The sequence below is a fragment of the Pleurodeles waltl genome, chromosome 3_1 (assembly GCF_031143425.1).
Source record: "Pleurodeles waltl isolate 20211129_DDA chromosome 3_1, aPleWal1.hap1.20221129, whole genome shotgun sequence".
NCBI classification, from domain to species: Eukaryota; Metazoa; Chordata; class Amphibia; order Caudata; family Salamandridae; genus Pleurodeles; species Pleurodeles waltl.
The window spans coordinates 1,339,903,311-1,339,922,548 of NC_090440.1; the positions used below are offsets into that span (position 1 = coordinate 1,339,903,311).

A 19,238-nucleotide genomic window follows, 5' to 3' on the forward strand; every position below is an offset into this window, starting at 1 on the left:
CATTCCAATTGGTTGTTGTTAGTCTTTTCTTGGATGTGTGGGTAATACCCAGCTATTGGCATTCCTTTGTGTTTGGTCTCAGAAGTTGTATTTATTTATTTTTTCTCTCCCTTCTCAGGCCGTCTTCAGTCGACTGCTGCTTCCAGAACCCGGCAACCACCTGATCTGCATGACTTCTGCGGGCACACAAAACCTCTCAGCAGATCGTGATGCTGGGGAGAAGCACATTATCCCATACCTTAATGCCTGCTTCCAGAGGGCAAAGGAAGAGGTTTGTGATGGCTGAGGCTTGAGGTGTGCTAGCTGTAGTGTGGAGCAGGTGGTACGAAAATGAGAAGTCGAGGAGTTGTTTCTTCTCTTTTAATATCGTTCTAATGTTTATGGTAGTCGAAGTGGTAATTAATATCATCATTCAATTAAAGTATTCATTGATTTTTGAGTACTAAGATGAACTGTGTGTTTACGTAGATGTGATACAATTTGCCACATCAGTCATTTGGGGCCTACCACATCAATCTGCTTTCTATGGTATGGACTACCGGTTTCAAAATTTGAGTTTATTATGTTGGACTTTGTGAGCTAAAGGTTGAGAATACAAATAGGGCTAGTTGTAAATACAAAAATATGCAGGGGAGGAAAATGAACCATGAGTGGATACAAGCGGTTAATTTCATTTGCACTTTATTGTATGTGGGTGGCCATGGGATTCAGGGCATGTAGCTATAGTCCTTCCCTTTGCCCCTTCCTTATAGATGAAAGACACACTTCATTTATTTTACTGATTCATTGTAGGAAGCTGGCCTGGCATGTGGGTGGTACCTAAGGTACTTATACCCTATACCAGGTCCAGTTATCCCCTATTAGTGTAGTGTGGGCAGTGAATAGAAGCCAGGTTCTCTAGAGGTATCTGTGGATGGGCAGCTAAGGCGCAAGGAGACACGCAAAGCTCATGCAATACCACTTACACACATGAAAGAAAACACTCAGTGTTACAAAAAAAGGTACTTTGTTTTAGTGACACAATTACCAAAAAGTATTAGAGAGGCAACCCTCCAATAGGAGGTAAGTAACACACTAGATAACAACACTAGTAATCGGAAATAGGCATAGAAAACAGTGCAAATAGCAATAGACAATAGTGACACTAGGGGGAAGCCCAAACCATATACTAAAAAAAATGAAATGCGAATGGAGGACCGCACCTAGGTAAGTGGGATGTGTAGAGGGGGGCTGGGGAACTAGGAAACCCCAAAGGTAAGTACCATACTACCCCCAGCATCCAGGAAGAATGGAGTATGTTACTGGATTTTCTAGAAATGACCCAAAAGGAAGAAAAAGAAGAAAGTTCAACACCCAGACAAGACTGCAAGAAACTAGTGGTGGATTCCTGAAGAGGAAGACTTGTGGAAGAAGGGGACCAAGTCCAGAAGTCCTAGAGTTCAGTGGCCGCAGGAGCCATTACCCCCCAATTGTGGTTGCAGGAGTTTGTCGACAATAGGACGAAGACAGTCAGTAAGGCAGCCCTGGAGCAGGTGAAGAGTTCCTGGAGGATGCAGTCGACGTCCCACGCCAGATGGATGATTGCAGTTGGTCAGTGGCGTGGAATAACCACCACCAAGTCTCAGCAAAGGCTGAAGTCAAGGTGAAGCAAAATTGGGGCTGCCCGGGAACAGCAAGGTCCAGAAGGACTCAACTCGGGGGGGAGTTGGAAATGGAGGGGTGGAGGAAGGGGATTCCTAGTGGACCCCTCTTCAAGTTAGAGTCCACAGAAGAAGAGGCAGCCCCCACAGGAGACCCACTAGATGAGGAACCAGGAGTTGCAGAGAAGCCCACGCAGCACAACTGGAGAAGGGTCCCACGCCACAGGAGAAGCACGCAGAGAGCTGTGCATTGCAGGAAGGAGTGCTGGGGGCTGGGGCTACACAGACCCTGAAGATCCCTTGGAGGAGATGCCAACAAGCCTTGGTAGCTGCAAGAGGCTCGGTGCATGGGGCAGGGGTACGGTTCTGCGTGGGAAGGCAAGAGCTTACCTCCACCAAAGTTGGACAACTGGCAGAGATGACCAAGAGGTCTACTCCGGACCACCACCCGTGATGCAGGATCCACGCAGCTCAGGATGAGAGGAGATCCACGCTGCTGGTCGTCATTGCAGTTGGTGCCTGCGAATGCAGGGGAGTGACTTCTTCACTCCAAGGGAGATTACTTCTTCCTTTTTGTGCAGACTGAAGAATTGCCGCCCTCAGGCGATGCACAGCCGGGAATATTTTTCAGAAGCTGGAAAGAGCCGTGAAATCATTGTTGCAAGCAGAGCCTTCGTCATGGATCTAGATTATCGGTTCCTGGAGGGCCCACTTGTGGTTCCAGAGGCCAGAAGTCGAGGTTGCAGAGGAATCCTGCTGTAATCTTGCAAGCAGAATCTGAGGACCCACCCAAGAGAGAGACCCTAAATAGACCTGAAAGAGTGATTGGTCACCTAGCCAGGTAAGCACCTATCAGGAGGGGGCTCTGCTGTCTCCTGCCTGACCTGGCCTCACAGATACTACCAGAGGTCCCTGCCAACCTTGGATTCAAGATGGCAGAACCCAGGGACCCTCTGGAGGAGCTCTGGGCACCACCACTGGGGTGGTGACGGACAGGGAAGTGGTCACTCCCCCTTTTATTGTCCAGTTTTGCACCAGAGCAGGGACTAGGGGTCCCTGAACCGGTGTAGACTGGTTTATGTGCAGAGGGCACCAAATGTGCCCTTCAAAGCATACCAGTGGCTTGAGGAGGCTACCCCTCCCAAGCCATGTAACACCTATTTCAAAAGGGAGAGGGTGTTACCCCCTCTCCCAAAGAAAATCCTTTGTTCTGCCTCCCCAGGCCTGAGCTGTTCAAGCAGCAGGTGGTCAGAAACTGTCTTGAGGGGGTGGCAGCAGCTTGGGCTGCCTGGAAAACACCGGAAGGCTGGTAGGGGCAATGCTGGGGGGTCTTCTAAGGAGCCCCAGAGTGCATGGAATCAAACTTCCAATACTGGCAACTGTATTGGGGTATTATTCGGACATATTTGATACCAAACATGCCTAGGTTCGGAGTTACCATTATGTAGCTGGACATAAGTAGTGACCTATGTCCAATATATGCATAAAATGGCGTTCCTGCACTCACGAAGTCCAGGAAAATGGAACTGTAGTTCGTGGGGGCACCTCTGCTAGTGCAAGGGTGCCCTCACACACAGGTACTTGCACCGTGCCCTCAGGGCTAGTAAGGTCAACAAAGAGAAAGATGGCAGGTAGAGACAAATTTAATCCTAAGTGATAAGAACAGACCTCTATTCTGTAGCTTCTGAGTTTATTTCTTACTCAAATTTATTTCCAACCGATTTTTTTAATAGCAAAAAAGGATCTGGGAAGACGTAAAACTTACATACACTACAATAATAACTGTACACATAAAATAGACAAAATATTCACAATAGACTTCATCACAGATATAACAGTATAAGGAAACAATGCCCTATATATTTGACTGGTGGTCACTGTTATAACTCCACATGTGATCCACTTCTAAATGCTAAGGAACTGGGCTTTTACGTACACTCACTTATCAAGGTGTTGTGCATTACTTTCACATAAGTGTGATATAGTGCAACTTAAGTTTTTACAATATATTCCATTCTTTAACAAGCCCAATACACTTGCAATACAACAAGTCAACGCGTTTCGGCCTACTGATTTAAGGCCTCATCAGGACTGGAGAAGGGCAAATGAAATTCTTAATTATAAAGATCAAAATGGACCAAAGGACTCCTGTATATCTTCTTCAATTAGCTTAACCGATGGACCCTACTACTTAGAGCCGCCCATCTGGAGTCAGAAAGATTGCTGTTTATATCATCTCCCGTATTCGGCGCGTACAGGCCGAATCGATCGCTTCAGCGCGTGTGTTTGGAGCCGCGTCTTCCGTGTTAGATTTGTAACTAAGCAACGTCGCGTGTGGCGTTCCTGCACTCACGAAGTCCAGGAAAATGGAACTGTAGTTCGTGGGGGCACCTCTGCTAGTGCAAGGGTGCCCTCACACACAGGTACTTGCACCGTGCCCTCAGGGCTAGTAAGGCCTGCCATAGGGGTCACTTATAGTGACCTGGTGCAGTGACCTGTAGTGAAAAGGGTGCATGCACCCTTTCACTCAGGCTGCAATGGCAGGCCTGCAGATACACTTTGCATGGTCTCCCCATGGGTGGCTTAATACATGCTGCAGCCCATGGGTGGTTGGGGGGGGGGCACAGGGGGGAAATCTCCTGATACCCCAATGGACTTGGTAACATATACTAGGGAAATACATGTGGGCACCAGTATGCAAAATGTGGTGTGTAAGTGGTTCAAGTAACCAAGTTTGAAGGGAGAGAGCACAATCACTGGAGTCCTGGTTAGCAGAGTCCCAGTTAACACAGTCAAACACACTAACAACGGGCAGAAAATGGGGGTAACCATGCCAAGAAAGAGGGTACTTTCCTACATCCATGTAGAAAGCTGGCACTTTATATAGTATATCAAAATGAGATTTACTGTGCAGAGAGTCCATGGTTTCCCTTACTATTGGACAGGAGCTTGCTCTAGCAAGCCCAAAGTGCTCCATTAGGGGGTGCTGTGGTTGAACAGCCGTAGGCTTATCAGAGAGGAGTGTTGGACATCTGTAGATACACACAGTCAATAATTGAGGCACACGTCTCAATAAGGGGATCCACTCCCATTAAAAAAAAATAATAATAATAACACATCTTTATATCTATTTAGGCACCAGAATCAATACGATCAGGTGAGTATGTTTTGCAAGAGAAATACTTTTAGGTTTTAAAAGTCGACTGCATTTTTCAGAGGTGGCAAAGTTATCCTATGGAGGAAAAACAAATGCTGCATTCAGGTATAGTACAGTGACTTACGGGACCAATCTCATGGACTTAAGGTAAGTAATGGGCAAGGTCCCCTGCAGCACCAACAGATCACCTCTGGCGGCACTGGGACGGATGGGTGCAGAGGTGCTTTTCAGCTTTGGGTGCCCAATGTTAGTCATTGGGGATTGATCCGATTAAAAAAGAGACTGCACATATGGACTGGTAGGCTAGTTGGGCTGGACTAGTAAGAGGGGTCAGCTCTCGCGATGCTCAGGGACGTAGGGACACCTTAGGTCCTCTTCTCCGCGGGCCAGGGGTGACGTGTGCAGAGGTGTCATGAGGCATCGAATTTTTGTCATCGGGAGCACTCGCAATTGAGGGGAGGGGGGCTTCAAAGAGAGGCTGGTGGTGGCGCAGAGTCCAAAGTGGGCTTTCTCTGGAGGGCTGGGGACCAAGCTGGCACCGTTGGCCTACTTCAACTCAAGCTAGGTGGCACAGGTGCAGTGGTACTTTCTGGTGTCTGGTTTTGGCAGTCCAGAGCTGCTCCACAGGAGTTCTTGGGTCTCTGTTGAAAGCAGACAGATTTCCCAGACTTTTGGAGACACAACAGCTTGCAGGACAAGGCGACTTTGGTGAGGTTTGGCAGGAACAGCAGACAGGCCAGCCGACTGCTGCCAAGTCGGGTGTTTTTTTTCTCAGTCTTTGCTTTCACGGCTCTTGAGTGTCCTTCGCAGGTCAGCAGGAATCTGATTTCCTAGTGTCAGGGGCTACCCTAACTACTACAAATAGGGGTGTTTAGGGAAGTGTAGGGTAGTAGCCAATGGGCTACTCACCCTTTGCCCCCATCCCCCCTCCCCACCGAGCATAACCCTGTCCCAAAGTTCCTAATTCTGCCAACACAAAATGGCAGGTTTCTAAATGTTGTGTCCACATCAGGCTGCTCAGCCTTGGGGGTGTGACTGACCTTAGGGATGGACACACCTCTGGGAATACCAGATTTCTCACCCATCCAGGTTCCTAATGGGCTCGGGGGTGGCATCTCCCTTTTGAGGGAAGCCAGATCTGTATACCAAGGGTAGTGGACTTATTTGAAGCCCCAGCCTTGAATGCAGGTTTGCAGGTCATCCTGTAGGGATGGGTGTGTTAACATCCCTGCCAGAGCAGGGTGTTTACCTGTCTGCCCAAGAGCAAAGGCTCAGAAACCTGTCTGTTGGTGGTAGACTAGCTAAAACTAGTCAGCCAGCACACAGGTAAAGGGTAGGTTTTTCAGGGGGAATCCCCTAAGGTACCCTCTGGGTGCATGTTAATAAATCCATCACTGACATCAGTGAGGGTTTATTAATACAAGATGTTTGATACCAAACATCCCTATTTTTAGTGAAGCCATCATGTAGCGGGGGAACTTGTAGTGACCATTGTCAACTACATGTACTTACATTGGTTTCCCTGTTCATTTACTAGGTCTGAGAATCGAAAAAGACAATACAGGGGCATATTTGCGCTTGCATATATGTCCTCGTATGTAATATCATGAACCTTGCCTTGAGGCTATAAGGCGTGCTGTAGGGGTGACTTGCATGTTTTGCATGCAATGTTAGGGGACATGGCACACAGGCTGTGCGCCAAGTTGTGTTTTCACTTTTTGGGGCACCTTGTCACGCAGCCTGCAGTGGCTGTCTTCATGAGTTTGGTGCTGGGTCCCTTAGAGTGGCACAAGTAATGCTGCAACTCCTAGGGCATAGGTACTAAAGAGGGTCCCTAGGTACCAGAGGTACCATTTACCAGGGACTTACAAAAGGTGCTAAAGACCTGGTCACTTGGGATCAAGTGACCAGTGGTCTTGTTTTTGTGGGATAGGAACACTGGCTAGCAAAAACGAGGTGGGCTTCTGCAACCATGACCCAGTTTTCTGCAATCCATCTGTAATGTTCTGCCTCATTTGTGCTAGTAGTGAAACGGACCTCTTTGGTGAAAGGACACATGACTGAGACTTTGAGATCTGCTGAGCCATCGCAAGCAAGTGCTGACATTATATGATGCACATCACCCATCATTCTTGCACCATGGGATGAAGCCTAGTTACAAATTACATTCTTGATCAAAGTGCATGTTTGAGATCTAGTTAAAAGCAGCAGGACATCTTCTAGCCAGTGAGTGAGTGTTGTGATAGTGCTTTGTAGCCATTCTGAGACTGCAATTGCAAGTGAAATGGAAATATTGGGAAAGGTGGAGGTAGCATTACTTTTCAGATCATCACTAAATCTAACCACAGTATGTCAAAATACATAGGTTCATTTGACAGCTTTTAGCTAAATCACTGCTAGCCCTACTGCTTTGTGGACCTTAATGTTGATTTAGAGACCTATGAAGAATCTAGATCTCTTTGTCAATTAGTTGCTAGAAGAATCACTTCGCTCATTCTTATCCAATGCCAGTATGATGATTTCTGGGAAATTACAATTTATGTCAAGACGAGCTAGTTACAGAGGTTTGAAGCACTTGCTGGGCAAGAAGGCTTTTATCAAATTGTCAAGAAAAACGCTCTTATCAAAGGTCACAATGTTGACTGGATACACACAGATAATCCTTTGAGGTACATGACTGACATAGTCAGTCTTGACTGAGCAATCATTGTGCAGTGCAAGCATACACTGGTATCCTCGCTGTATAAGAACGTAGCACATGGCAGCAAACAAGGGGGGTATCTAAATTTAAAGAATCTGAATGTAGATAGCTTGACAGAATTCCTCTAATTTCATGTAATGGGCTGTTACGGCAACCTGCTCAATCTCCTAATCTAATACAACTCTTAGAAGTTATGTCGACAAATTAGAAGCAGTAATGTTGACTAACTATCCCCATAAAAATGGGCCGATGCAGCGATAACCCCAAACTTAGTAGCTGCTTTAACCTACATCTATAGGGGATAAAGAGAGAAGTAAGAAGGGTTGAACGTAAAAGACACCAAAAAAAGGTCTAAGGATAAAAAGTGACTTAAAAAATAAATAATCAGAGGCCATATCAAAAAGTTATACTTGATAGCAAGAAGAAGCTAAAAAATGATATAACTTTTTCTCTATTAGATGATATTAGTATGTTTCACTTCCTCTTGAAGTGTATGTATTCCATTGTAGGAATTAGTTTGGCCTATTCTCAGATTTTCATTGTTAGGGTGTGTCATTTCTGTTTGGTAAAAAGGGCAGGGTTTGGTTGAATTGCCAGTGTGTTGTCTGACAGGACTCAATTGAAGTTTTTTTCTACTTGCCTCTGTCCATGCAGATCACAAAAGTTCCGGAGAACTTGCTTCCATATGCTATCCGTTGCAAAAACCTGATTGTCTGCAACTCTCGCACAGTGTTCCTTACTCCAGAAATTTACGAGAACCAGAACATTTATGAGCAGCTGTTGGACCTGCTGTTGGAAGCTTTCAGAGGAGCCCGTACGCACGTCTCTTAATCTATTGTATAACCCATGATATATGTGCAACCTATACTATCTCTCCGCGGTTTGAAAGATTGCTATTTCTTTTTTTTTTTTGCTATGTCCATCTTTTCAGAATTGCAATTAAAGATTTTTACTGCAGTAACATTACAAATCGCTGTTACAGCCAGTTCAAAGGTCTAAAGTCACTGCAAGGATTGTGGCTAGTCACAGGTTTATATCAGCCTCATTGACCTTGTAGGTCTTTTCAGAATATATAAAAAACCTGATATTAGATCTTTCTTGTTTATACTTTGGCATTTGTGTGTTGTCTAATAAACAATATAGTGTGTTTCTTAATAATACAACTGAAAAGAACCACAACATAATAGTGCCCACTTTCCAAATCTCGTACAAGATGAGGGACTGACCTGGGTCCCAACCTGTTCATACTATGGACTCTTAGGGCCAGATGTATCAAACAATTTTGCACTCGCCAGCGGTGCGAATCTCAAAATTCCACCATTTACGAATTCAAAATAGCCTTTCACGATTTATCAAAGGCATTTGCAGTGCAACTTTAAGGAATTGCTAAAATAGCTATTTGCGACTCAATTTAGCGACTCGCAAATTGCAATTCCTTAAATAGGAAATATCTATTTGCGATTACCTATGTACAGGTATCATGCATTTCCTAAATGCGAACTATGCATTTAGAAAATGCAGTTACCACCAACTCCAAGTTGGTGGTAACCATGTGCAATTTAAAAAAAATGCATTGAAAATCAATTTTTTTAAAGTGCCATGTAGCACATGCCCATAGGGCATGTGTGCGCTTTACATGTGCACATATTTTTTGGGGGAAGGTTCATCATAGGGGTCCTTCGGCCCCCAGCACCCTTGGATTTGCATTACCTAAGTTGCGAATTCCTAAAAGAAGTTCACAAATTAGGAAATGCAAAACCATTCGCACCTATGGTCTTTCAGACACATAGGGATGAATGAAGTCCATTCCCTAATAGCAAATGCAAATTTTACGAAATCGCTATTAGGGATTCGCTATTTTCTTACATACCATTTTGCATTTCTCAAAAAGCGATTTCTTAAAATGTTATTTTATATTTAGGAAATGCCAAACGATACTTTGATACATCTGGCCCTTAGTTCTCTGAGCCACATAAAAGCTGAGAAGAAGTGGAGAAAAGTTCCACATGGGGAAATTGTGCATGATATGTCAAGGAAAGGCCGTTAAGTACAACACAAATGTAAACCAGGTCACTGGTGCCAACAGGATTTTGCTCCACTTATCTTTTGAATGAATTGGGATGACTCGTTGTAGTAAACCATTGACTCTTTTTTTTTTTTTTTTTTTTTTTTTTAATTTTTTTTTTTTTATGGATGCCACAAAGTATAAGTTAGGAACATTCTACATCCTATCAGATGACTAAACATCCTATAATTGTGTTCCCCCATTGAATTCAGAGCTTGAAGAAGTGACATCTTTCCTGGAAGAGGTGATTGAAGCGATCCTGGCGGATGAGGAGGTGCGCACCTTCACAGAGGTCATCATGCCACTTTTTGACGTGCTTCTTGGAAGAGTGAAGGATTTGGATCTTTGCCAGATGGTGCTCTACACATATCTGGATGTGCTGCTCTATTTCACACGGCAGAAGGACATTGCCAAGGTGAGAGTCCTTCTACTATGTGGGTGGATTTATTTTACTGTCCTATTCAGTAGGAAGACTCACTGAGCAGGTCTGTGAAATAATTTATTGTACCTTGTATGGAGTGAGGAGACCTAACACCTCACTTGGTAGTACAGCACATGTATTTACACAGAATACTGTTGGTACAGTCTGCACGCAGAACAACATCTTCACGATGCCTGGTTGGCTTTTAGGGGACATTGAGTGGTTTTCCAACTGAATGGACCTTCTGGAAGACTGCAAAGCTGGCAAAAATAAGTTGCATGTTTGCTTGAGTATCATAGTTTGCTGCAGTGTATTTTAAGATGAAAATGAGTTATATGTTAATTCAACTAATGGAACTGTCCAGTGTGCAAGGTGCTAGCATTCCAAAATTGTGCTGTAAAGAGGGGCAATAAAACCAGACAAACTAAGCTATAATAAAAGTAGACAAAATCTCAACAAATAACAAGCTCAGACATCAAAGCTGTGCAATATGAGATTGACCACAAAATATGCGGAATAGTGGAATTGGACAAAACCCACAAATTGCATTAGTTAGTTGACCTGTTTGATGGGACATTTTTTGTCTTCAGTTTCTGAAATATCTGGCACTATTTATAGTGGTGTTGTACGGCTATAAAACCTCTTCTCAGGAGAATAGTTTTCTTTTTGAAATTCGGGTTAGAAATTCATTCAAAGAGCTTAGGAATACACTCACAAGAGAGGTTTAGATGTATATGGAAACCAAAAGGAGCTTGAATGGTGGCTACTGTAGGGAACTGGGTTTTTGTCGCAGTACTTCCCCACTTTTTGCCTGGTATTTGATGCAACTTTGACTGAAGAGCCCTGGGTCCCTGCCAACTAGGTCCCCAGTGCCAGTGTTCTTTCCCCCACAACTGTCCAATTTGCAAATCCTTTAGCACCCTCTGTAAGTCCCTAGTAACTGGTACCCCTGGTACCCTAGGGCCTGAGGTACTAAAGGGAGTCCCTAGGGGCTGCCGCACGAATTGTGCCACCCGAAGGGATCCCTCACCAAGCACATGACAGGCTGTCATTGCTGGCTGTGTGTTTTGGTGCAGACAAAAGTGAAAACATGACATAGCACACCAGTCTGTGTGCCATGCCCCCTAACACTGCAATCAGTAAAGGCAAGTCACTCCCTAGCAGGCCTTACAGCCCTAAGGCAGGGTGCATTATCTTACATGTGAGGGCTTATCTGCAGGAGCAGATATGTCCCTGCTTTGTCTTTGTCAATTCTCAGACAAAGTAAGTGCACAGGGAAACCATTTAAATGCATGTCCTGGACTCTACTCATTTTGAGTTCCCCAGCTACATTATGGCTTTCTTAAGTAGGGGTGTTTGGTATCAAACATCTTGTATTGGTGAACACACACTCATGCCAGTGTTGTATTTACCAATACATACACACAGAGGGCACCTTAGAAGTGCCCCCTGAAGCCCTGCCAGCCTCTGGTGTACTCGCTGACCAGTTTCTGCCAGACTTCCACCCGAGTCACCGTTCTGGACCTCTAAGGTGAGAGTCCTCTGCTCTCAGGAGGTCCAGAACAAAAACCTATCCAGGAAGAGTGTCTAACACCCCCTCATGTGATGACCTGCTGATTAGCCTTCCTAAGGCAGGAAGCCTCAAAAGGCTGCCGCTTTTGAAATGTGAATCTGGCACCCCTCACAGGAGAGGAAGCTGCCCCCCTGTCCAGAGCCCCTTTGGCTCCTGGAGAGGCGGGAGAATTAGTCAGGTAAGCATGCCACCCCAAGGCTAGTACCACGCTGAAATGGGGGCTACTACGAGGTGGACACAATTTTTCAGAAGTAGCCATCCTGGTGATGGCATACTTGGGAATTCTGGGACAGGGTTGTGACCACTTCTCACTGGAAGCCCATTGGCTACTACCCTACACACCTCTAACGCACCTCAATTCAGTATTTAGGGAGGCCCCTAGCACTAGAGAAGCAGATCCTGATGACCTAAGAAGACAAAGGGCATCGAAGAGCTGCTACAGCTTAAGAGGAGAAAAGCCACTGACCTGGTACCAACCCCGCCGGCCTGTCTGTATCCCTTGGCGAATCCTGCACCAGAAGTCAACTTGTCATGCAGCTGGTGACTCCAGAAACCTGGGAGGACTGTCTGCCTTCAAAAAAACTCAAGACCTCCCATGTTCAGCGGACCTGTTCTCCAAAAACCTCAAAAGAAGGGACTTTAAAGTGTCTTGAACCACCAAAAGCCGACACCTGAAATCACTGCCGCACCCGCCGTCCCAGTGGTGAGGTGGACCCCGGTGCCAACACGGTTTACCACCTACCCAGAGTGTGAGTACATTGTGTGGACTCCTCAAAGTCACCTGCAGCCTCTGCATCCAGGCCTCCTTTCCTGCAGCTTCGTTGGTGAGAGAAACCCGACGCCTAAAACAACCACTGCACCCGTCGCCTCTGTTCGGACTTGAAGTGGGCCCCTCATGTCAACCAAGTCCCTTAACTCTCCTGAGCTCGAGTCCACTGTGGTTTCACTCCTGCTGGACTCCCCTGCGACACCTGCAGCTTCAGACTACAGGACCCCTCAACCGCGAGTGCTCCCGGACACAGAAGCCCAACACCAAAGGACATCTTTGCACCCTTCGTCCCTGACCCATGGAGAAAAGAACCAAAAATGCACCTACGCCCCAGAGCACCCCACATGTGTAACCTACCTGTTGGTTGACCTCGAATGGCGTCCTGGCCAGAACCTGCAGCCTTTTTCCACAGAGACCAATCTACATTGATATACATGGGCACCCAACACCATACTACACCTCTGCACCCAGCCACCCGGAGTGACCTGTTGGTGTGGTTCTGACCCTTGCCCAGTACTCACCGTAAGTCTCGGAGATTGGTCCCATAAGTGATCAAACGGTACCAGATTGCAGAACTTGTTTTTCCTCTCATAGAATAGCATTGCAGAGCTCAGAAATTGCACTGTCTTCTTTTTAAATTGAAAAGAATTTCTATTTAAAACATACTTACCCGAACGATTTTTCTCTGATGCCTAAACTTATACTTCCTATTTTTAGAAATTGTTGTGGCTCTCCTTCTTGAGTCTTGTGTCTCATTTATTAACTATTGTGTGTATTTGTAGATGTTGTGCACTCCTCTGTCTTAAGCCTAAGGCTGCTCGATCACACTACTCCTAAATAGAGCACTTTGGGATTGCATAGTAAACGCTGTCCTTTCACTGGGGAACGCCTGGACCCTTTATACGGTATTCACATACCACATAAAAGGCCCGCTTCCTACAGCTACCTCAGCCCACGATATACCAGCCTTGCAGAGGCAATGAACTGTTTTGAAAATATGAAATTTTTAATATAGAGTAGTGCACCGCTGGATATTCACTCCCACAAAGCCACAGTGAAAAGACAACACTGCAGTCAATCAGTTTCAGTGTGGTGTAAGATATTGTTCAGTTTCTATCTGTAGACAGAGCCGTCTTTGAATTTGGAGCCTAGAAAAAGGAGCAATGTGATCTATTGCATCCAGGCAGTTAGACCTGGCAAAGGAATACATTAAAGCTATTTCCCAGAACAGATAGGGAGAAGATGCGGGGGGAGGGGGAAGGGGTGTGTGTGTGTGTGTGGTGGGGGGGGGGGGTCTCGGCTCTCAGTATAACACATTTGAACACTACTGAGGAGACCTCTTCCTCTTTTAGTTAGCAGCTACACAAAAATAAAGGCACCTGTTGTGACCCACTGGCACTTGTTGGATGTATGCAGAAGTGTAAGCACAGCAGTTGCTATTCTTTATTTCTTATTCAGGTGTTTGTGGAGTACATTCAACCAAAAGACCCCTCAAACGGTCACATGTATCAGAAGACTCTGCTAGGGACTATTTTAAATATCTCCTGCTTGCTGAAAACACCTGGAGTGGTGGAGAATCATGGCTACTTTCTCAGCCCTTCACGGTCCAGTCCACAGGAAATCAAAGTGCAGGAATCCAACATCCATCAGGTAAAGTATCCATACCGTATCTGTAGATTGTTTTGAAAGCTATAGAGTGCACTGCTGAAGGATTTTAGACTATGGCTTTGGAGCATTCAATGTTGAAACATTTGTTTCTAAAAATCCCAGTCTCAACAAGTCTTATCAGTATAAGCATATCTATTTGTACTGAAATGTATATGCCAAAATGGTGAGTGGTAAAGCATAACCCTTACCAGTTTTTAAGATGGTCTGTATAAAATTGGGCCAACCCTCTGTGTCCAACTCCTTCTCGACCCACTATCGCTTTTGTCCCAATCAGTGTATCTCCAGCCCGATCCCACTCTCCCCCTCAGTCCTAATGGAACTCATTTTCTAGGGGTCCTCTTCAGCACTGAAAACCAAAATACCTTTTTTTTAAATTATATTAATGAAGCAGTTCTACTGGATGCCAAATTCAGTAAGAATTGACTTGTAGCCAATTTCACCCTGCCAAATTTCTGACTTTTGTTGTTAGCTTAATTTGGCAGCATTTTTTATATTTGTATCTAAACTGTGTGCCATCATCCAACATATTTAAACTTTTCACTTTTTTCCCTATTGATGTAATTGCAAATCTGTTTTTTGTTTTACTTTTTAATATTTTTCTGAGTTTTATTTTTTATATAAAATGAAGCCAGAAAGAGTATCCTCCATTGTTCAGTGACTGTATCATCTCTTTACATGGTGCAGTTTATACATGGGTTTCACTTTCATGTGTATTCCTACTGAGACATTGATGCTGCATGTTTTCGTTCAAAGCTTTGCTTGTATCATATACCCATTCTGGAAAGTGAGACAGATAAGTCACACAATCGCACTTGTTCACTCCCTGTAGTATTTATCAGTTTTAAAGTTCTGTTAACCACAAAATAATGGGTGAACCAAAATGTATCTTCCTCCACACTAACAAACATGAAATTCTATCAGTTGATATAAAAATAATGTAGTGAGTACTTTCAAATTATCATTATTTATTGCTTATTAAGATATTATCCATATAACCATCACACAGTCATCTACATATCACCTCATAAATCAAATTAAAACTTAATTTTCTTAGTACGGGCTTTTATGAAATTGTTCCACCACCTTACAGACTATGTACAAATTGCACCTGAACAAAATTGCACCTGAACACCAAATAGAATTCTTCCTACACAGTTCCAATATTTCCCTGCATAAATAATGGTTTTAATAAAGGGCTTACACTAACCAAAACTTATTGGACACATAAAAACTATATTCATCATGACATCAGACTTTTTCTCAGCACAGTTGCATGTTAGCCAGTTCACCATGTTAACTCAGTCTTCAACAGAGCTCGAAACCCCTGTTCCAGCTCCTGTCAAAACAGCACAGCACTTAGTTCTCTTTGACTCTGACACCCCCCCCTTTCAAACCCACAAGCCCAAGCAATAACTAGAAAAAACCCATCAACTATTCAACATCTCACAAATCTGTTCAATACTGTGCATACGCCAGCAAACCCTCATTCAAGCAATAGTCCTATCCATACTACTCTATCAGTTTTCCTTAACACTGCATTGAAGACAATGTCAAATTTACAATAGCCCAGAACAGTCCTTGGTTTGGGGAAAAAAAGACTATGGGCCTGATTACAACTTTGGAGGAGGTGTTAATCCGTCCCAAATGTGACAGATATACCACCAGCCGTATTACGAGTTCCATAGAATATAATGGACTCGTAATACGGCTGGTGGTATATCCGTCACTTTACCGTCACTTTTGGGACGGATTAACACCTCCTCCAAAGTTGTAATCAGGGCCCTATATATCCACCTAAGGAACCAAATTAAATGTGCTAGCCCTCAACTAACTCAAATGAAGTAACCTCTTTCATTTCAAAGTCTGCCTACTATAAGGCCCTCAAATGCCTCGCTGACATTTTGATAAAGATCAAGACTGAAAGGAAGCACTTCTTTAACAAAGACTGTAGGCTCTGTACCACCAAACTGCAAAGAAAAAGGCTAACTGTGGTACTGCTCACTACAGGAGTCACCAGATTATGGAATTAACTTAATCTTTCATTTTCAACGCCCTGACTTTAAAAACTTTATTAATACTACACTGAAAAGGCATCTGATGAACTGACTAGAGTGTCTCAACTGTTTGTAATGTCCTTCTTGCTAACGCTCTCCCCCTTTAGTTCTCCTTCCTCTCCTGCCCGCCATCCTTGTTGGTCTTTCTCTCGTGCCTAGACACTAGATGTTTTTCTGGTATGTATTGGGCATTACCACGAAAAATACATTAAAATGTGTTGGTTCCTGCAGACTGGCATATTGCAACAAGCATGTAGAGATTTTCTCATGTAGGAGCCTTGTAATGTTTTGGCCTCTACAATGAATCCAATCTCTTGAACTGTGATGCACGCTGAAGATGTTCACTCAAGTAAGTAGTTTGATCACCTTCAAGGACGAAAAATATCTCACAAAAGAGCTTTGCATATATTAGTTTCTCTTTTCCTTGCTGTACGCTAAAGTCCTTGAATTTTGCATCTCTCCTTCACAAACTACGAGTATTTTCTCAAAACAGTTTTCTCCAAAAAGAGTTCAGAAATTGTTCATGCCTCCTTGGTTACAACTAGTTGAATCATTTTTGAAGTAAGCGTTACTAATGTTATGATTTGCTATGTTATTCAGCTATTTATTATGATTGCTGTCTGAGTTTGCTAAGAAATTCATAAAGTGTTTTTGTCTACCCCTTTGATGTTTGCCAGCCATGTCATCCAAATGCTCTGAAATGAAGTGCCACATTGAACAGTTAGGAGCAGTTGGATGGATTGCAGACATGCATGAAGTAGAAAGCACAATTGTCAATGACTTTAGGCTTACCAAAAAGGCTCAAAGCTTAGGCATGCACTACACATACAGAGGAGCATTCTTAAAGATAAAAGGGCAAGAATGTACACGTTATGAAACCACTTTTATTATAAGCCCATAGAATCCTGGAGTCATTTTGTAAAGTTTATACTTTGAACAAATGTTTCTCCTTCTCTCATTCCCAGTTCTTGTCCCAATTTCATGAGAAGATCTACCAGATGCTTAAGAACCTGCTGCAACTTTCCCCAGAAACCAAGCACCGCATCCTGTCTTGGCTTGGAAACTGTCTCCATGCCAATAGCGGAAGAATCAAGATTTGGGCTAATCAAATGCCAGATATATTCTTCCAAATGTATGCCTCTGACGCCTTTTTCCTGAATCTGGGGGCAGCCCTGCTGAAGTTGTGCCAGCCCTTCTGCAAACCCAAGTCTCCCCGTCTGCTGACCTTTAATCCCACCTACTGTGCCCTGAAGGAGCTGAATGAGGAAGAGCGGAAGAGCAAGAATGTCCACATGAAAGGTAGGCAGAACAGGCCGTGGTTTGGGTGTAGGGTTGGGGTATATGAAAGTGCAGAAGGGGGAAGATGCATGATCTATGCAAATAATTTAGACTAAGTCTTGGCAAATGCAATTGGGTGGAATACGTGTTATGGAGCAGGGACCAAAACTGCTCAAAATCAGAGTGGAAATGTATAATCTAAGCAGATGGAAGGAGCAGGAGCTAACAGTCGTGGCAAAAGCAGGGTTGGAGCTGCATTGTCTTTATAAACGCAAAGGGAGTGGGTCACTAAGGGTCTTAGTAAATGCAAGGTGGAGACTAGATCTAGGCAAGTGCATTGAACGAGTACTGAGGTTAGGCATATGCTATGGGCATTGCATATTGGTCAGGGCGAATCCATAGGAGCTACTAATTTACAGTCCTGGCAAATGCATGAAGTTAGGGTCTAGACAAAAGTTGAATGCAGGTGCCTAAGCCAATGCAGATGGCAAGTGTGTGTCTAAGAAAATGCAGCCTGAGCACGTTTTATTTTATGTGTTCTATTTCACACTGTGTCCATTCTTTTCTTCGGATTTGTTTACTATGCTTGTTACTTGTGTTTCTTGCATGTTCCTTCTCCCTCTTCTTCTCTGTCCTGATACCCTGGGTTTCCCTCTTTGTTTACTACTATATATTCCAGTTCTAATTTAAAGTATTGCTTTTATTTTTACCTTGTTCCTAGCATTAGACTTGCAGACATTTTACTGTAGGACACAAACCGGCACACTCGTAAAGCCGGTGTTTGTCCATGGTGACTGCCATTTTTTTTTAAATGTTTTTTTTTTGTGTGTTTTACCGAAGGAGGAGGGGTTGCTCCTGCCCCCTCACTCATCCTCAAGTCTCACCCTGCTCTCTGGCATTTTGTCACCTCCAACTACATCGCCATTTCAATTGGCGCTGCGGTGCAGGCGGTGAAATGTCTGTTGGCAAAAAGAACAAGCACAAAGTTTGCATACCTCAACATTCTAACCTTTATCCAAATCTGACAGTACCACTTGCTTTGACTTTTTCTTCACATTCTTTCGAGTTTAGATTATTCTCTTGATCTGACTACTAAAATCAATGGCCGCAAAATCTGCAGTTCAACCGTGTTCATCGGCTGATGTTCAGGTCTCGCACCCAATCTCATTCCCCTTCTATTTAGGCAGCGGCCCTCTGCTTCCATGTTGTCAATTCCTGAATAGGTGCCTCTGCCCAGATGGTAATCATTCCTCAAGGTTCCAAATCATGCAGGAATCGTTGATTTTTATGGCTGAAGCACATGGATTGTACCCTGCTGTATCCTCCACAGGCGGCTCTGGGTCAGAGGCGCGTAATCCAAGGCCCTCTGTCTAGTTGAAGGATTTATGATTGGGCAGGCCTCAGCCTTACAAAACCGATGGTGACATACCAGCCGACAAGGAGTCTAAAATCAGCTGGCTAGAACGAACACTCTTAGATTGGGATGCTATCCTCTGGGTGGTCAATGGGGCACAAATAATGGGCACTACAAAGGTAGGGGTGTAAAGATTGTTGCAGCCACTGCAGTCATTTACATATTCCCTTCTTTATTCGTAGGTCTGGATAAAGAAACATGTCTTATACCAGCTGCGACTGACCAACAGCTGGCTTTTGCTCAGAGCTACAACCTTGTGACTGAGAATTTGGTTCTAACCCAGTACACACTGCACCTGGGCTTTCACAGGTAATTTTACAGCAGGACAGAAAGAAAACGAGTTCTCATCAGGTGACCTAAGGGCACATACAAGCCTCATTGGCTATAATGGATTCAAAATATTTTTTATAAACTCTCAGTCCTAGACTGTGTGAGGTAAAACTGCCGTACTTTAGCCTATTCTGTACCTATGCTGTGACTGACTGCCAGTTGCCTTGC

General features: G+C 44.2%; 1 protein-coding gene across 3 annotated transcripts in view; it reads left to right on the forward strand.

Annotated features, from left to right (window-relative positions):
* Positions 1-19,238, forward strand: part of UBE4A (ubiquitination factor E4A) — a 267,483-nt gene that overhangs the window by 39,537 nt on the left and 208,708 nt on the right. For all 3 annotated transcript variants that reach the window (XM_069224741.1, XM_069224739.1, XM_069224740.1), the window contains exons 5-10: positions 119-271; positions 8,153-8,312; positions 9,776-9,978; positions 13,785-13,976; positions 17,014-17,347; positions 18,923-19,049. In XM_069224741.1, coding sequence (XP_069080842.1) covers positions 119-271; positions 8,153-8,312; positions 9,776-9,978; positions 13,785-13,976; positions 17,014-17,347; positions 18,923-19,049 — 1,169 coding nt within the window. The remainder of the gene's footprint in view (positions 1-118; positions 272-8,152; positions 8,313-9,775; positions 9,979-13,784; positions 13,977-17,013; positions 17,348-18,922; positions 19,050-19,238) is intronic.